The following is an 18,225-nucleotide window of genomic DNA, read 5'->3' as shown; positions in this document are numbered from 1 at the left end:
ACCAGAATCTGGTCCTATACCTGTTGCCATGGATGGAAAAAGACGGAATGATGACGTTGCTTATGAGGCAGCAGGATGCGTTTGCCATTTCAAGTTCAGGATGTGACTGTGGCTGAATATTAAGTGGGGGGTACTATAAGTATTATTTATTTCAGTCAGGACTTGTGACTTTTACTAAGTGTGAATCCCTGTTCATGTGCTTTATGAGATGTGCAGGTGTAGGCATGTCATGCTAGAGTGTAAGGGCACTGTTTTGTGATTGACTGATCAGATATATATCAGATGGTGAGGATAAAACTCTCCACATTCTGCCCGTCAAATGCAACAATTTGACACATGCATGTGACACACCAGCCCAACCTTTCTACTCCTGGTAGATACAAGTACCACGACTTTGCGTATTTTCCACAGTCACATCCTGATTGATTGCAGCTATCAATCAAATATTGATGTTAAATGTATAGGTTGTACTCCTGATTGTGAGAAGAAAGGAGAGAATGATAAATCCACACAATTTAAGAATTGTTGCCTTTTCGTTTTGGAAAAACAATTAACACAGAAGTGTGGTATGAAAAGAATATGTAGAATATTCAGGCATGGAAAGTTTTTGCTGCTGGACGTTTTCTGATTGGATTAAAGCACAACTACATCTATATAGTTTTGGGGATTATTTTATTTTTAAGACTCAGATTATTATAAATTTCATATATATTATTTATAGTAGCTGATCTCAAAACAAATGTGCCATTATGTCTACATTATGTATATGTGTTCATTGTTATTTCTAAATAAATGTTGCTAAACAATTTTTAGTACAGTGGCACTTTGGGATCACTGGAATGTGTTCTTGTTTACAGATATGCATACATTTTCAACAAACTGTAACTAATAGTGCCTGTAGCTGATTAGCTTGTCTTAAACTGTTAATAAGTAGTCTGCAAAGAAGTAGAACAATATATTTAAAATAAAAAATCATTTGTTTGGTGTTTATGAACAGCAAGTTTCTTAATATACACCGTGATAATGAACATAAAAAGAATGGCACGATAAAATTACACACATGTCTGTGTTTTTATGCCTGAGCGAAGCAAACGAGACCCACAGGCCTGCGTTTGTGCTAGTCATTATAATAATGACAAATGAAATAAAACCACATAACCAGAATAATTTGCAGTCCACTCTTCCACTCGGTTAACAAAAATCAAAAATAATTGTCACAGGAAATAAAGTCATTCAGTCCTTAAAAGGTTTCCTGTTATGCTTTTCAGTTAGACATAATGCCACTTTTTAATTTCCACTTATTTTTAAACAAAATTGGGATATGTGCTATTGTTAGTGTTAATGTGTCCAAAGCAGAGAAGTCTAACTTAAAAATACAACCAATAAATCTCAATTTGGATTTATTAATTTGATCCTTAAATCTCTGTGGCATCGGACAAAACACCTGTTATGCTTGAGTAGCACTGATCTTTGTCTCTCTTGGTTCCCTGTACCCTCACAATCGGACTCTGCTTTATTCATTCAACCAATTTAAACAAAACAGATTTTTTTAGTTCTCGGTATTGCAGCATGCCACCACGCTGTGTGCAGAGGAACAGCCTGAAATGTGAGCACGCAAAGAAGACGCACAAACAAAACTGCTATTTTATTTTTATTTTTTTAAACAGGAAATCTTCTAAACAATGGGCACAGCTTATTTCGGTGCCCATTGGACTTGTTCTTGTTCCTCCATCTGTCTTAGCTGTTCTTGAATGTAGCACAGAGCCTCCCAGCTGTTAATAGACTCCAGTGCTACCTGGCTAGCTAGCAAAAGCACCATTAGCAAACACCATTTGCTAACATAAATTCACAAACTGCTGCAAAGCAACAAAAAACAAATCAAACTTGTTGGCGTAGCAAGCATGAAATATCTTGAACTCCAAATAGTTTGCTGTTAGCTTCCTCCATGCTGTGTAAGCTCTCTTTCTAGGACCTAGTGCACCCCTGGTCACACACAGCACAGCAAACCAAACATAGAATAACTTATATTTGAATAAAATAGATGGTTCCCTGTTGTCACAGTACCACAGACACCCAACCCAGCTATTTCAGTCAGTATCAAACCAATATCATGAACAAATATTAGAGTGGTGTGGGGTTTTTTTTCTTTTTACTTCTTTCAACACAATGTGTAAATAAAAGCCAGACTGTGAATATGTAACCGTTGCCATTGGTATCCTTTATGTGCAGATGCAGCACTAGTTAGAGCCCCATTTTTGAAGGTGTGGGTATCTTGACCTCAGAACACCTTTACAGGCTCTTACAGAAGAGACCCACTCTTATGACACACTGATGACACCACATGGGTGAACCAGCTCTCCTTTCTGGGAGCAATGTTGTGAGCTATTGAATGAGATAATTGTACTACATGAGCATGATTCATATTAAGGAGCTGATCAATCTCCTAGTAGTTGCTACCATGTAGTGTCTTGTCCAAGATTGAACTTGGGAAGATTGAGAGAGTCCAAGATTAAAAAGCTTGTTTAATGCTGATTCCCTGTATGGTAGAGTTTGTCACCATCAGACTTCTGTCCTATAATAGGAATATCGCTGTCTAAATTCCCCCACATGTGGAACTCTCTCATCATGTTTCTGTTTTTAATGCTTAGTTGCCTCATTGACACTGAATCAGAGCTTAGGCTGCTTTCTCATTAATAGCCACTGTAGATTGTTCCAGGAAAGGCGAATAAGGGCACTGGTAACCTAAATCCCCCTTCATTTCTTCATCCCCAGTCTCCAATTTCCCTTTGGAGGCAGGTCAAAGTTGAAATTGGGATTTATTTAGCAGCCTGTCTCGCTGTATCCTCTTCCAGTGCCCAATATGGAAGCTGCTACTCTGCCTGCACACCTTAACCTGTTCAAAGATTGTAGAGTGCACAGTCAAATGGATTATTTTTGCATGAATCTATATGAGCTTCAGTGAAATAGCTGCTGCTTTAATCATCATAGTTTTAGCATGAAGCAGTTAGTGTTCTGGTTTCTGAGGACATGCTGTGCTTTTCTGTCAGCCTGTGACCCATGGAGGACGATATGCTATCCCCGACTCTCCAGATCTCCTGCATTATTGATAAGCGCGCTGAAATCCTCTGAGCACACAAGGCACTCTGCTGGCGACATCTTGATGCAAAAGCCTCTCAAGCACCGTCATGTTGAGGAGCCAAACCTGGCTTTAATTTGCCCATTAGCACAGGGCATCACACAACGCTAATTATTCCTTTGTGACTGCTTCTGCAGACTTCCCTGGAAAGATTGAAAATGCTCTAAATACTTACGCTCACAGACTGTAGCATTCTTACTAAGGCGCAGATAGTTTTTTCCCTTTTGTCCTGCCTTCGGTTTCTGTTGTTGATCTGTTTGGACTGTTGCTAGGGCCTTGAGCACTCGCATTATTTTAGTCTCTCCAAACCCTTCTTTCACTAGCCTCTTTCTCACTCCTTCCTCTCCCACTTCCTCCTCACTTCTAAAGGTGGTGGTATGCATTTGTCTGCCTGGCCTGAGCAAAGTCTCTTGCTGCAGCCATGGCACAAAACAACTCTAATCCCTAAAGTTTAGTTTGTCTAAGAGGAGTGATTTCTGTGGTTATCTTATAGTAAATTAACATCCCGCTTTCTGCCTGTCACATATCCAGTGTGAAATCTAGTGCACTTGTCACCGGCAGTACCAACCAGCATGGTTGAGGAGTGTGACATGCCAGGCATGGCAGCAGATTTCTGTTCATTAAAAACTGTCCATGTGGCGACGGGGAATGGCTGAGTAGTGTTGAGCGAGAGCAGGTGAAGTGGTGTGATTGAAGTAGGCTGGTGTTTTTCATTCAAACTGTCATTTTGTAATGATGTCAATCTTAATGATGATGATTAAAACACTGGTTAAGGATAAACCATATGTGGCAGAGCTTGCTGCAACAGTTGCAGTTCTCAAAAAAAAAAGAAGCCAGCATCTCGTAGTCTGCCACTGTTTCATGTGACTTGCATTGCCAAAAATATCTCTCTAATTGAGGAACAGGAACCTGAGGTAGCTGCTATTTGCCAACCAGGATCACATATATATATATATCTTATCATTTGGGTCTATTTAGTAACTCCAATTTAAATTTACAGTCTTTGTTTATTTATTTACTTTAAAAAGAAATGTAGGAAAGACATGAGGGGAAAACATGAGGAATGCATGGTTATATATATTATTGAGCACAGAAGCTGCTTTTGGTTGAAGAAACACAACTAAAGAATTCTGTAGAAGACATCATAAACTAACTAAAGGCAGCTTTTTAAAATAACAGAACATGCGAGTAGTTTTTGTGTCACTTCAACTTTCAATCTAGAAAATATCAACCCCATTACTAATTTTGTTCCTCCTCCACAGCTATCCTCAACCCCAAAGCCCCAAAGGAACCAGCAAAGACCTTCAGTTTTGATTACTCCTATTGGTCTCATACCTCTGTGAGTTTTAACTCTAATCACTAAAAGCAAAGAAAATATGCAAATCTTATTGTGATGCTACATATATTTAAATATATTTTTCTCTTTTTATTGCAGCCCGATGACCCCTGCTTTGCCTCACAGAACCTTGTGTACAATGACATTGGAAAGGAAATGCTGCAGCATGCTTTTGAGGGTTATAACGTCTGCATCTTTGCTTATGGCCAGACAGGAGCTGGCAAATCCTACACCATGATGGGCAAGCAGGAGGAGGGGCAGGAAGGAATCATTCCCATGGTTTGTTCAACAAAACCTCATTCACCATTCACTGCACTGCAGAGACTAAGACAAATAATGCAATCCCTTGTCTTGTAGTCTGTTTACTATTCCTGCTCATTTAGAGCCTTGAATGTATAGTACAACTCGCAAACTGCTGAGTCCATTTAATCTACTAATTCTGTACACATCTTAGACCATCAGAGCTCTGGAAATATTACACGTAGTGCCTTGTTTATGATGAAAAGCCTGAAAAATATATGCATAACAGATTTTTTTTATACACTTAAATAATGTATGTAATGACAAAGGTGTCCTCTCCCAAAGCTTTGATCTGGCTCTTTCCCCTCCTTTGATCAGATTGTCAGATCTAATGGATAGAAAGTTTCTAAATTCACCTTTCAGAATATTTAAACAGTCTAAAATAGAAGAACTGAAACAACTTTAAGTCCTTTAAGCTGCAACCACACTGAAAGCAATTTAGAGCGGTGTGGAAAGTGAATGACATTTGGCCAAAGTTTACAATTTTAGGTTTTCAGGCTATAACTATTTAAATGTTTGCTTTATAAGAAGCCCACAGATCTCACACCTATTTATCGCCTCTTTTATATCTGCGGATGCCGTCATTTGAACTAAAATGCTTTTTTTCTTTGCCACTCAGCTGTGTGAAGATCTGTTTGAGAAGATCAATGAGGACGGCAACAAAGAGGAGCTCTCCTACTCAGTAGAGGTGAGTATCATTCTTCTTTGGTATCTGTAGTCCTCATGGTTCACCTCTGCCCCCAACTTTTTGTGTTCACTGCTCTTTCCTGAGCATTTCCCAGACTTCAGTCACATACTGCATGGTTTTCTTTGCAAATCTCTGCCAGTAAAATTGGGAAAACAAAAGTGTGACTGTGAAGTTGAGGTGCGATTGTGGTCCGGATAATTTCCCAAATCTGGGATAAATAAAGTATATCTTATGTTCTCTGACCTTAATATATGCATGCAAATACCTCCTCTTATATATATCAATAGTGACATTAATATATATTCTTTGTACAGAGCTGCACAATATTAGCTTAATATATTCAACCTGGAGCACCTGAAATTGCTCTCTGTACTTCTGAAATTGTTTCCAGGTCAGTTACATGGAGATCTACTGCGAGCGCGTCCGAGATTTGCTCAACCCCAAGAACAAAGGGAACCTACGAGTCCGAGAACACCCGCTGTTGGGTCCCTATGTAGAGGATCTGTCCAAGCTAGCTGTCACCTCCTACACAGACATCGCTGACCTGATGGATGCTGGCAACAAGGCCAGGTGAGCTAAGCCCTGAGATCATGCTGAGATCACAGGAAGGAGCGGGAGGGGCTAAAGTTGTGGCGACAGCTGTGGTGATCTGATAATCAACGGTCAGTCAGGTTGATAAAAGATAAAAATTAGCTTTGATTGAGGAAATGTTCTTGTATGACTCATTTGCAAGGGTTGAATTGTTAAACAGCAAGACAGCTCAGCCTTCACTGTGTTACCGCCTTAATTTTTTATTTTATTTTTTTTTTAAATATAACCGCATGTCAAGCTTGACCTGGCAGGTAATGAGTATTTTTCAATGAAATGTGCGCGTGCACGAGGGCTCGTGTGAGGAGGAGTGAACCCTGCCATAATCTCACTGTGCTGACTTAGAAGGCTTATTTCTAGAACATGCCACGTAAAGCCCATATCTCCCCTGTGACTATCCCTCTAAGCACTCCTCATGTGTTTGTGTTTGGCGTCCTCGCGTTATTATCCACCTCCGCCGCACAAAGTAATCCTTTAGATTTACTTCACTCTAATAGGTGTAAAACCCACTGATGATAGCGCTAGTAATAGCCAAGACTAAGAATTAGGAATTAATTTTCCTTTAAAAGAATATTGTGTGGTTATTAAGGTGCTCAGAAATCATACTGTTTATTTCCTAACTGTGCCCATATGTGCTAAACTCCAGAACTGTGGCTGCCACCAACATGAACGAGACAAGCAGCAGGTCCCATGCTGTTTTCACCATTGTCTTCACTCAGAGGAAACACGACAGCGAGACGGACCTCTCCACAGAAAAGGTCAGAGCAGGAAAACAGTCGCCCTCTTTGTTTATAATTAGTTGGAAAACATTCACACTCAAATACACTTAAAGTTCCTTCCTTGTGTTTGTTAGAGATGAATTTCTTTATGCTGTTTTATTTAGACTGAAAAATGGGTTAAAAGCTTTCTTTGGTCCTTTAGTCTCCTGAAGTTAGTGGTCACAGGAGGCAGGGGAAAAAAAAAGAGAGAGAGCCATTTTAGATTTGACTTTTAGAATTTCCTCAGACTGTGGAGGAACAAAGACCGCTGTGTTACTGAAAACAATGCCTATTGTATGTGGCCACTCTGTTAGATTTTACACCCTTGCTCCATCTCACTTGACAGGAATGCCCCCAAATGCTTTGAATGTGTTCAACAATTCATTCTGCAGATTTTTATGGTGGGATTTAAACCATTAAACTGGAATTTGTCTCTGTTTTCTAAATGCAAAAATGCTAAATGCAAAAAAGTTTTGCATTTAGCATTGATTTCCTTTATAAATTATTTTCTAATGTGATTTGTGTGAATCTGCTGCTTGGCTCGGGAGCACCAGGCATACGTTTTCCTTGACATAAAAACTATAAATAAAGTGAAAGTGGAGCTTTCATTTTTTTACGTCATACCTCCAGCAGTGCTGTTTCTGTTGCAGTAATGGAACAGATCTTTTGTAATAGATTACACTGACAGAGCTATTTCTTCACCTCACCAGAGCTGGTCAAGTTTTATAGTGCGTGCTTTGTCGCTGATGCTCAGGTCATTACTGTGTCCAGGCTGTTCATAAGATGCTAACCTGTGTCATGCAGTAGCTTTGGTATGAGGAGTCTGTACATCATCCAAGTGCTGCACTGTGCTCCTATCTTTTTTTCTGATGTGGTCAACATTATGCAGAAATTTAGATTTGGCATTGGTGAAGCTAAGAGCTGTATTTTATTTATTTATTTTCTCTACCCACCCTATTAAATGCACATTATTATAGGCCTGATGCATCTAATGCATTTACTCCCTCCCTTTAGGTCAGTAAAATTAGTCTGGTAGACTTGGCAGGCAGTGAGCGAGCAGATTCAACTGGAGCTAAAGGTACCAGGCTAAAGGTAAGACTCCGATCTTCCCAAACACCTTGGAATCACATTAAAAAAAATGACTTGTACAACCTGGAAATCTGTGTAATTTTATTCTGTTTTTGTTTTTTGTCTGTGCTTGCAGGAGGGAGCAAACATCAACAAGTCTCTCACCACGTTAGGAAAGGTTATCTCTGCCTTGGCTGAAGTGGTGAGTCTTACACTTGATTTTATTTCCTTTATTTCTCTCCTCCTCCTTCTTTGCAGTCGTTCTCTTATCCTCTACAACTTGACCCTACCTTCAAAAGGAATTCATGTTTGTAGCCTGGCATGCTGTAATGTCTGCCCTTCTGTTCTCTCTTCTCTTGTCCTTGTAATGCTTACTTGCACAGGATAATTGTACCAGCAAGGTAAACCCTTTCACAGCTAAACCACTAACCTGTCATTCATCCCATGAGACAGATTTGACAGCCTTTGGTCATGTGCAGCAATGAAGTTGCAGATATTTAGCTGTTATCAGTTTTATCACTTTAAACCTTAAACCCTCAATCCGTGCACAAGAGCAAATGCATATCAAATTAACTCTCTCCTCATTTTACCTGACATATTGACCCTTACACATAAGGATCTTTTTTTTTTTTCTATTACAACATAATATTGCACAGCCTCCAGTCGTTTCCATAATTTGTACATCATTACATCAGCTCATTTTTACTCATATATTGATTTATTTATTTTTTGCTTACCGCAGAGCAAGAAGAAGAAGAAGAGTGATTTCATCCCATACAGGGACTCTGTTCTGACATGGCTGCTGAGGGAGAACCTCGGTATGGATATTAGTATCACTTGATTAATTGACGTTACTATGTGACAATAGTGGTTTGCCAGTAAATTACGTATGAAAAGCCAGAGAAATTCAGCCATTTGCATAATGGAATATGCTGTCAGGATTGAAAAAAGAAAAGACTTGAAATAGTCTACATTGCACTCAGGAAGTTTTAAGAAGAGCATAGTCGGCTCACCTCCTTGGTCCAGACGTGTCACAAAAAGTGCGCAGTGTATCTTAGATTTAGTCTAATGAAGCTCTTGATTACACAAAAAATGTATTTCATTTGACGAGCTTTTAAAAAGTGTTGTATTTTCATAGAAATTCTATGTGCCTTTGGTCATGTTTGGTCCTCAATGCTTATCTGACATCTCTACTGATCTTTTATCAGGTGGGAACTCCAGAACAGCCATGGTAGCTGCCCTCAGTCCTGCAGACATAAACTACGATGAAACCCTCAGCACTCTGCGGTAAGCTTTCTGTCCTGGAGGAAGATTGTGATTGTGATTGTTTGAATTACACTTAAAATTATTTGTTTTATTATGTTTTTAGCTATGCTGACCGCGCCAAGAACATCAAATGCAATGCTGTCATCAATGAGGATCCCAACAATAAGCTGGTGCGCGATCTGAAGGATGAAGTGGCCCGGCTGAAGGAACTGCTCCGTGCCCAGGGCCTGGGAGACATTCTGGACAGTGAGTTTTATGCTGTCTCAGCTGGTCGTATCTGCAGCCAGCGACCTTCTCTGTCAGGGCCCACCACAAACTGGCAACGTCTTCTATCTTCATTACTGTCTCGTTACTCTCAGCCATCTAACGTTTTCATCTCAGTGCTTGTACTTGTGGCTGGTACATCACTAAAAACAAAGAATGAAGCAGCTTTTAACAAGTTTACCTCAATAAAGGTTTATTATGCCTCAGTGCAGTCATGTATAGAACGTCAAATATGTAGTATATTTAAGGTTGTATGTGTTTGACTGATTGTTTGACAACACATGTAGTCACTCAAAACTGCACTAAAATATCATTTGCTATATGCAGGAGTAATGGCTCATAGCCTTGTCAATTAGATACATAATATACCCATTAATGACTTCTAATAGCTGAAGTGATGAATAACCTGACTACTTGCATAGATCACGTCTAATAGCGTAGCACTTAGCAAAACATATCGTGACGTTTCTTCTCAGCTTTGTTATTGTTTATCCAGCCCCCCCCCAAAAAAACAACATAAAAAATATCTGTTCCTCCTATTCTACTGGTGCTGACCTCTGACCCTTCTCATCTTTTCCTGCTTCCCCTCAGTTGATCCTATGGGGGATGATTGTCCAGGAAGTGGAATCAAATGTGTGTATATGTGTGGTAGACTTGCACTGTATATCACTATTTGCCCTAATTATAGTAGCTAACATTGCTTATGAACCCCATTACCTGTATATTGAATCTGCTACCAGCTTTGCATGTAAGTGCCTTTGTTTTTTTTAAAAAAAGCAAAAGCTTAATAGAGTCCCAGAAATGCAAGGTTTCCATAGGTGTTCTTATAACTGGCAAGAGTAAGCATGGCAGTAGGTTAGCATGCTTTGCGCTTTATTGTTATTTTTTTGTTACGTTTTTCAGAATGACAGGGGGGGAGGCAGCTACTTACAGGCTCAGATCCATTTTAGAGTAGCCCTTTAGTTTTCCCTGGCCTCAAAATGCAAATGCATCGTTTCATAATAATGTCTCACTACCTATGACTCGCACTCTTTAAGCTTATTTTAATCCCGGTTATTCGTTCTGCTTTTTATTTTGTTTTCTTTCACTAATCATCCCCAGCAGGTGACGGTGCCCAAAGCTTTAAAATGCCCCTTCTGAGTTCTCAAACTGAGGCTCAGAGCTACAGACGGAAAGGTGCTTAATTTTTGTATTTCTATATAGAGGCACCAGAGGTGTTTGTGTAAAGATTTGACTAACTTTGTGCACTTTAGTAGTTAGTAGAGTGACTAGTTTGCTAGTGTGCTTTCTGTTGTATTCTCAAGCATCCCTAACATCTTAACCTTAAAAATGTTTCTGCACCATCTGATGTGCAGGGCAAATAGTTAACTAGCTCAAGCTATAGTTGGGTGTGTTTTTGGAGAAAAAAAGCCCATATCTCAAGAAAGTCATCATCCCCCAGAATATTTACCCTTTTCTAATATCACTTTGATTTAGTTTGGTCCTTAAAGAGCTCACTTGTGTGTTGCCTCAGAGGCCCTTGAGGTCATTATATTGACATGAGCTACCTGACCTTTGAGTGAGGCTGCTGTGGCTTTTGTTATGGCGGATGCTGTGTGCGTATGGCGCGTGTGCTGTGAATTAATCTAATCAACTCCAGGCTGAACTTTCTTTGCCAGCATGTGTCCACGTCTCTCCTCTGTCCTCCTGCTGGACCTTCTTGCAGTCTCCATCTCCCTCCCATCCTGTAGCCGATACTCGTGATAGCAGTTTTCACACAGTGTGTTCACCCTCGTTCACACATACACAGAAGCAACAAAGTGACACCTCCCTATTTCTTCCAAACATACTACAAATTAAGAGCTCAGAGTTAATTGCTCTCCACTGTAATTGTGACCACCATAAAAGCCGCCCTTTAAACTGGTTATTAAAGGCTGAAATCTAATGCGTTTTCTCTGGAAGATGATGAGTTGGAGCGTAACTGCCTGGAGTGAAAACTGCTGCTGTCTGTAGCTGACTATCATGCTGGGTGTTTGTCTAAACCCTACAACGTAAAATGTGTGTCTTACATTGGTCTTTCCTCCCCTTTGTCCTTTCTCTTTCCCCATCTGCCCCCCCCCCCTGTTACTTTCTTTCCTTCTTTCTATTTGGTATTTCGTTATTCCATTTTTATGTGTTTTATTCCTTCAAACCTTTCTTGGCCTATCCCTCCTCTTTCTGTGTTATCTTCCTTCTCCCTCTCTCTTTCTTGTTGGCTCAGACCTCAAAGACATTCAGAACAATAAGAATAGATACTTGATAGCCTCAGAGAACCAACGCCCTGGCCATTTCTCCACAGCCCCTATTGGTTCCCTGACAGCCTCGCCGTCTTCTGGCTCGCTGTGCAGCCAGGGGGGCCTTCAGTCAGTCACCAGCATCCAAGAGCGAATCATGTCCACGCCTGGAGGGGAGGAGGCCATTGAAAGACTCAAGGTAAAGCAGACAATGGTGTATGCAGCACTTTTAAAATCACACTGACTGTTTGTTGTTAGGAAAGTTAAAAGTCCCGCAGCCATCTTCCTACTCCGGCCACTTAAAGGTGTATCCCAGATATCTCATTTTATACCCTGGCCCACATACAGAGCTTTGATCTTAAGTGGAACTCCTCTTTCTGTTAGTGGAATAAGACATTTACAACTATGTATTTATTTGCTGAGATATGCAATTATAAGAAAAATAAATATAATTTCAACAATATCTAAGTTTTCCTACATAAAGGAGTAATGTAACTGTAGGAAAATAAGTCTGTCAGCAAAACTCTGGACTTAAATTGTAAGAAATAAATGCGTAAAATAAAAAAATCAAAAGTTCAGTTACTGCCCAGACTATCCTGTAATTATAAAACGAAAGTTTTTCTTAAATCACAGAAAATTTTCTGTTTGAATATCGTTGAGGGACGTCTTTATTAGTAGGGCGGTTTTGGAGCCTTTGCTGGGCCAATTCTGACCCCTGGACCTTATGTTTGACACCTCTGCTCTAACCAATAGAGGCTTGAAGAAAAGAAAAAAAAAAACAACTATTGGTCTTAACTGCTGGTTTCATGGTTAATATGGCAAAAATAATAAAGTAATTGCGGACTTTTTCAATGCCACACGGGACAACAGGCTTGTTTTTAATTGTTAAAAAGTGTATTTTATCCACAGTGTATATAAATGTAGAGATGCAGCTTTATTTTTTATGATTAAATATACAAAATTTATTAGAAGTCAAGAAATTCACAGTAACGTGAAATAAGATAAAAAGGGAGAAACTAACTTATTCAATATATTTGTTTAACGTTAAGATGGCTGTTTAATTTTACGCCACATACAGCCTTTATTAAAACCCTGCCTTGCGTATCGGTCGTCACGCAGCTACCGAGCCTTATATGCCTCCCACTCACAGCAGTCTCTCACACTCTGTAGATAGGGTAGCACATAAGATTGCAACATCCACAGCCATGAGGAGCTGCAGTTTCCATGGCAACCGTGGTGCCCGGTCCCGTCTGTCATCCAATGACGTCAAGCACCAACGCAAATACGGTGGAAATCAGACCAAAATAGATTCAGTCTTATCAGCTTTAGGCTTTAATAGTTAGGAACAGCGTTCTCTATCAGTGCTGAAACTATTTTTGGGAATCTAAACGCAAGAAAATAAGTCATAATCACGTTGAATATACAAGTTTATTTTGTGAAGGGAAAGTATAAACATTACACATAAACATTTGACAGTGATGAGGCAAAGGTAATCTCCCAAATCCAGGTTGGTGCGCTTGTTCCTGCCTCCAATACACTGCTAATAGTTACTTTTATATTACACCGGTTTGGTTTTTCTCATAATTTCCCCTTTGTTCAGGAATCAGAAAAGATCATTGCTGAGCTCAATGAAACCTGGGAGGAGAAACTGCGAAAGACTGAGGCAATCCGCATGGAGAGGTCAGTACAGGCAGACAGTGTTTGTTCATTTCCATCTTTATTTCCCGAGGGGGAAGGTGTCTGTCCAACGTGTGCATTAAAGTCTTCCTCATTGCAACCTGTCAGTCTTAAAGGGGTGTGCGGTCTGTCTCAACTGTGTGTCAAATGCTCTGATAGCATTGGAAACTTCCCCCGACACACCTCTCAGACGTCACATAGAGGGATGTCTGTCATCCATTATCTGCAATTTGACGTTCACTCCCACCTGATGCTGTGATTGGCCACGTTCCTTCTCATTCTAGCTCTCTGAAGCTTTGTTTGTTTGTTACTCAGCATGTGTGGCTAAATGTGACTATTACCCCCCTTTTTTTGTATAGGATATTCTTGTCTTCTCCCTCTTTGTTGGTCATGATTTATCTATCCCCCTCTCTCTATGAGCACAATTAATTTTCAACACTGTCAAATATCACATCTTAAGAACTGTAACCAAACCTTTAGTTTTCCCCTAGTACTTTACTCTCTCTCTTCATCCCTCTGTGCTGTCTGTTTTACTTTTCTCTCCCACCTTTTTTTCCATCTCTGCACTAGTTCTGTCCATTTCACTGTCCTCCTTTGTCGTCACACTCGGCTGAACAAACACCCCTCTCAGACATCAACCATGCTACCGTCTGTCCATAGAGTCTAACTGGTGCCATTCTCAGCCGGTTGTCATGCTACAAATCACTTACTCCAACGTTGCACACCATCGGTTCTCATCCTCTTCGAGTTACCAGCACAAACGATCTTTAGTGGGGAAAAAAGAAGTGCACACAGTGTATGTTGCAGCAAGAATAAAAGACCAATAACGAATGCTTTCACTGAGTGTACAAATGTTTTTTGGCTGTATTTCAGGGAGGCTTTGCTTGCAGAGATGGGCGTGGCAATCCGTGAAGATGGAGGCACTTTGGGTGTATTCTCTCCTAAAAAGGTATGACAGACTGGGTGGGAGCGCACAGTGTCAACATTCCCACTGGTGGTGAAGCACATCCTTCCTCCATCACTTCACTTTACCTCACTGTCTTTTTCCATGAGAACCCTTCCTGGGGTTTTTTTCTTTATCATTCTGTCTTTCTTTCCACTTCTTATTTGCTTCCTTCACATACTCAGCTTAGCGATGAAGGGCCATTTGACGAGCCTTTTGATTGTTTTGCCACCAAAAAGGTTTGTTTAACCAAATAAGCTGGCAGAACTACATTTCCCGCATTAGAAATAGCCCCACTTTAGACAGTTTAGTCTTTAATAGACATTTTATGTGCATGGTCCAGATCTACACTTTTTCTGCTCATTGTTTTGTACTTTTACTCTGCTGGATCATTTGCAGTCTTATTTTTTTTTTTTCCTGTAGATGCTCTCAGTGCTTATGAAATTACAAGCAGTGGCATGTTCCCTTCACTCCATCAAGTAGAGGCAGTGCTATAGTGCAGTAGAGGCAGTGCTATAGTGCACTGACTGTTTGTTTGTCAGTAGAGTCATTAGTGCCTGAAACAACACACGTCATCACTTCATGAGTTTGTGAGTCTGTGTGTGTGTGTGTGTGTGTGTGTGTGTGTGTGTGTGTGTGTGTGTGTGTGTGTGTGTGTCCTTTGTTCACATCCGATTGCCTTCCATAATTTCTTTTCTCTCCTTTCACTCACTGCTCCACGGGTTAGCCTTGCGATCTCTATGCAGACTTTAACGGGGTATTCTCACCTAAAAAGGTTGGTGTTTTGGAGGAATAGCTTGCAGGATCCTTTTTGAAGTAGTTCTGTGAAATATAAGACTCCAGAGTTGTCAGGACAGTGTTGATGTGACTGCTTCTGTCTACATTTGCAGACAGAAGCATTTGTTTGATATGAAAATATCCTAGCATCAGGGGCAGTTTCTGCACTTATGAATGTTGATTAAAGCAGCGAAATTCTAGAAATGTTTTTGTGGTAAACTGTCTGCTTCATGTGTTTATCTGTAGACCCCACACCTGGTTAACCTGAATGAGGATCCTCTCATGTCTGAGTGTCTGCTCTACTACATCAAAGACGGAATTACAAGGTAACCTAAACCCGAATAATGACCCTGCCGCAGTGGATTTGGAAAGTTCTGGCAACTCTCCCAGGCAAGGTTGTCTGGAAAACTACTGGGTCTTTTTATGATCAGGCTTAAAATCTGCTAATGAATACATTTTGCTTTTGTTTATGTCACCTCTTTGTCCTGTTGGTACCCTGTATAGACTCTTTCTGTTGAGTCAGTTGTTACATTTCAACTTACAGAAACACTAACTGTACATTTTTGCACAAATGGCTGACAATGCATGTGTATAGCAGTATGCAGTCTCTCAAACTGGCTTCTGTGATTGTTTCAGAGTGGGTCAGGCCGACGCAGAGAGAAGACAGGACATTGTTTTAAGCGGTGCTCATATCAAGGAAGAACACTGCTACTTCCGCAGCGAAAGGAATGCAAATGGAGATGGTGAGACATAATACTGGCTGCTGGTGTTTGGAGGTGTTTGTATTGAATGTGTGCTAAATTAAGTTGAGCAAGATGTTTATAGTGTGATTTTAAAAACACCTAAACACATACAAACGAAACCTTTTTTTTTTCTTTTTTTTTTTTTTTGAACGGATGAAACGAGTATATAAATATATAGACTACATCTAATGGGTGACGTATTTGTGGGTTTTTCTTTTTGGTTTTTTTTTTTGTTTGTTTGTTTGTTTGTTTTTTTTGAATGGTGATGAGTCATTCAGAATGATTGATTTGCGATTGGTTTGTTTTTGCTAAAGTTATTGTCATGCTGGTGCCCTGCGAGGGATCGGAGACCTACGTCAACGGCAAGCGTGTTGAGGACTCGATCCAGCTTCGTTCAGGTATGTGTGTAGAAAGTTTTCTATACAAACTGTGAACATTTGTGTGATGTCTGTAAGCAGATATGATGTAACTAATTTCTTAATGCCCAAATTATGAAATGTATTTATGACCTGTAGCGTTTAAGAAATTTCTTTCATGCTTGTGCTGCCTTCTCTAAGGCAATCGCATCATTATGGGAAAGAACCACGTGTTCCGGTTCAACCACCCAGAGCAGGCCAGAGCTGAAAGGGAGAAGACGCCATCGGCCGAAACCCCCGTGGAGCCCGTTGATTGGACATTTGCTCAGAGAGAACTCCTGGAGAAACAGGGCATTGACATGAAGCAGGAAATGGAGAAAAGGTATGCAATCTATGACGTTCATTTATTTTAAATATGCGAGTAGTTGTGTGGCATTAAATGTGGATTGTTTGATGTGTTTCAAAACTTTTATTTTACTCTGCTGTGTAGACTCACTGAGATGGAAATCTTGTACAAAAAAGAGAAGGAAGAAGCCGATCAGCTTCTGGAGCAGCAGCGACTGGTGAGTTCAAATAAGCCCCTTTTGTGAATTTAAAGAACTCACTCTGTTTTTTGTTATCAAAGATGTTTTAAACCAGTTAGTAATAAGTGCAGAGTGGGTGTAAAAGGAGCTGTAATGTCAGTTCTTCCTTTTGTTAAAGTTAATGAAATTGCTACTAGAAGCAGCCTATTGAGTGAACGTGTTAGTTTGGGATATTTTGTGTGATTTTTGATGTACTTCAGGCTATCTCTCGTGGATTTCAAAGTAAAAGTATCTCCAAAGCTACGATCAGTTACAATTTGACAGCTTGTTTCTTTGGATGGTGGTTTCATTTGGTCCTTTTAAATCTCACTAGTACTAATTCTCACTCCGAGCTCTGACACTTTGAGATGTTTATGTGTGAATCACACTTTTACTCCTAGCGCATGTCTGTTCTTTTTGCATGGAAGTTTTTCTGGTTTGAGACGGATAAGCTTTTACTGGCTGTCCTCTTGTGTTCAACAATTTATTTATTTTTTCTGTAGCAGCTTGATTGAGCAAGAATTAGACTGTAAAGCTTTCCCCTTTCCAAACCCCTGTTTTCCCCTTTCTTGTGTCTTCTTTAGTGGATCTGAATCTTGCAAAACAGCAACTTGCAGCTAAAATTGATTTGATATGAAGATCAAATTTCCTTTAAAACCGATTCAGCATTTATCAGCATCGAAAAACATGTTAAAAAGTGACGCTGCTTTTGCATGGTTCATTTTAATAGCATGTTTTCTTAACTCATTCAGTACTGGTTGTGGACTAAGTTGCAGTGTTTGCCGGAGCTGGTCAACTCTGAAGTGGCTGTTGATTTGCTTGGATTAGATTTCTACTCTAGTTTTCTTACTCTGTTTTGTCCTGAGTTTCATCTCTTCAATGCAGTTGCTGATATGTACAATGCATTGTGATAACAACAATTTCTGCTGTAGTTTTTGACAGATAGTGACAATGTGGTTTCTCATTGACTTCTTTGGCATCTGTGAGGGCACGACTGAACAACAGTTACCACTGCTCACAGTTAACTCAGTGAATCACGGGGCCTCGTTCACATCCTGGTGGTTTTATATGTGCAGAATTACACACAGAGGGTTCAGACTCCCAGGGACATAACATGTCCAATTCTTCCCAAAGATACGTACAGTCTCATACACACAATCGAAATGATCTCTACTGGTTGTGATCTGTAATGTATGCTGTCTCCAAAAAAATGAGAAACTGCATTTTTTTTTTTTCCCCTCCAACTAACAACTTTCTTGTAGTGGATTAACACTTATCCGCACTTCTGCATCTCCTCTCTCTACTGGCTTTCTGATCAACTGCAAGAACACTGTCTGCTAACTTACCACTAATACTAAAGCCACTCAAACCTTCTGGACTAAAGGGGGAAAGCTCCAGAATTCATCTACATGCATGCTGCTGTAGCATGTTTGGGATCCAGCTCACAAAATTTTCCACTAAGAAGAGGAATATCACAAAACAGTACAGATGTGCTCCAATCAGCAACTAT

General features: G+C 40.1%; 1 protein-coding gene across 32 annotated transcripts in view; it reads left to right on the top strand.

Moving 5' to 3' along the window:
* The window catches only part of kif1b (kinesin family member 1B), a 67,909-nt gene that overhangs the window by 24,170 nt on the left and 25,514 nt on the right, over nucleotides 1–18,225 (top strand). For 8 of the 32 annotated variants that reach the window (XM_026154438.1, XM_026154440.1, XM_026154434.1 and 5 more), the window contains exons 3-25: nucleotides 4,399–4,475; nucleotides 4,572–4,751; nucleotides 5,392–5,460; nucleotides 5,852–6,030; nucleotides 6,695–6,806; nucleotides 7,821–7,898; nucleotides 8,011–8,076; nucleotides 8,258–8,275; nucleotides 8,617–8,692; nucleotides 9,083–9,161; nucleotides 9,244–9,386; nucleotides 9,996–10,037; nucleotides 10,506–10,580; nucleotides 11,644–11,855; nucleotides 13,257–13,336; nucleotides 14,207–14,282; nucleotides 14,462–14,515; nucleotides 15,004–15,051; nucleotides 15,300–15,379; nucleotides 15,690–15,796; nucleotides 16,111–16,194; nucleotides 16,354–16,534; nucleotides 16,643–16,715. In XM_026154438.1, coding sequence (XP_026010223.1) covers nucleotides 4,399–4,475; nucleotides 4,572–4,751; nucleotides 5,392–5,460; nucleotides 5,852–6,030; nucleotides 6,695–6,806; nucleotides 7,821–7,898; nucleotides 8,011–8,076; nucleotides 8,258–8,275; nucleotides 8,617–8,692; nucleotides 9,083–9,161; nucleotides 9,244–9,386; nucleotides 9,996–10,037; nucleotides 10,506–10,580; nucleotides 11,644–11,855; nucleotides 13,257–13,336; nucleotides 14,207–14,282; nucleotides 14,462–14,515; nucleotides 15,004–15,051; nucleotides 15,300–15,379; nucleotides 15,690–15,796; nucleotides 16,111–16,194; nucleotides 16,354–16,534; nucleotides 16,643–16,715 — 2,189 coding nt within the window. The remainder of the gene's footprint in view (nucleotides 1–4,398; nucleotides 4,476–4,571; nucleotides 4,752–5,391; nucleotides 5,461–5,851; nucleotides 6,031–6,694; nucleotides 6,807–7,820; nucleotides 7,899–8,010; nucleotides 8,077–8,257; nucleotides 8,276–8,616; nucleotides 8,693–9,082; nucleotides 9,162–9,243; nucleotides 9,387–9,995; nucleotides 10,038–10,505; nucleotides 10,581–11,643; nucleotides 11,856–13,256; nucleotides 13,337–14,206; nucleotides 14,283–14,461; nucleotides 14,516–15,003; nucleotides 15,052–15,299; nucleotides 15,380–15,689; nucleotides 15,797–16,110; nucleotides 16,195–16,353; nucleotides 16,535–16,642; nucleotides 16,716–18,225) is intronic. The other 24 variants (XM_026154447.1, XM_026154444.1, XM_026154454.1 and 21 more) reach the window with 14 other exon arrangements.

This window comes from Astatotilapia calliptera, chromosome 20, assembly GCF_900246225.1.
Source record: "Astatotilapia calliptera chromosome 20, fAstCal1.2, whole genome shotgun sequence".
NCBI lineage: Eukaryota > Metazoa > Chordata > Actinopteri > Cichliformes > Cichlidae > Astatotilapia > Astatotilapia calliptera.
Note: the sequence above shows the minus strand (reverse complement) of the source record. Positions and strands in the feature narration are given on the sequence as shown.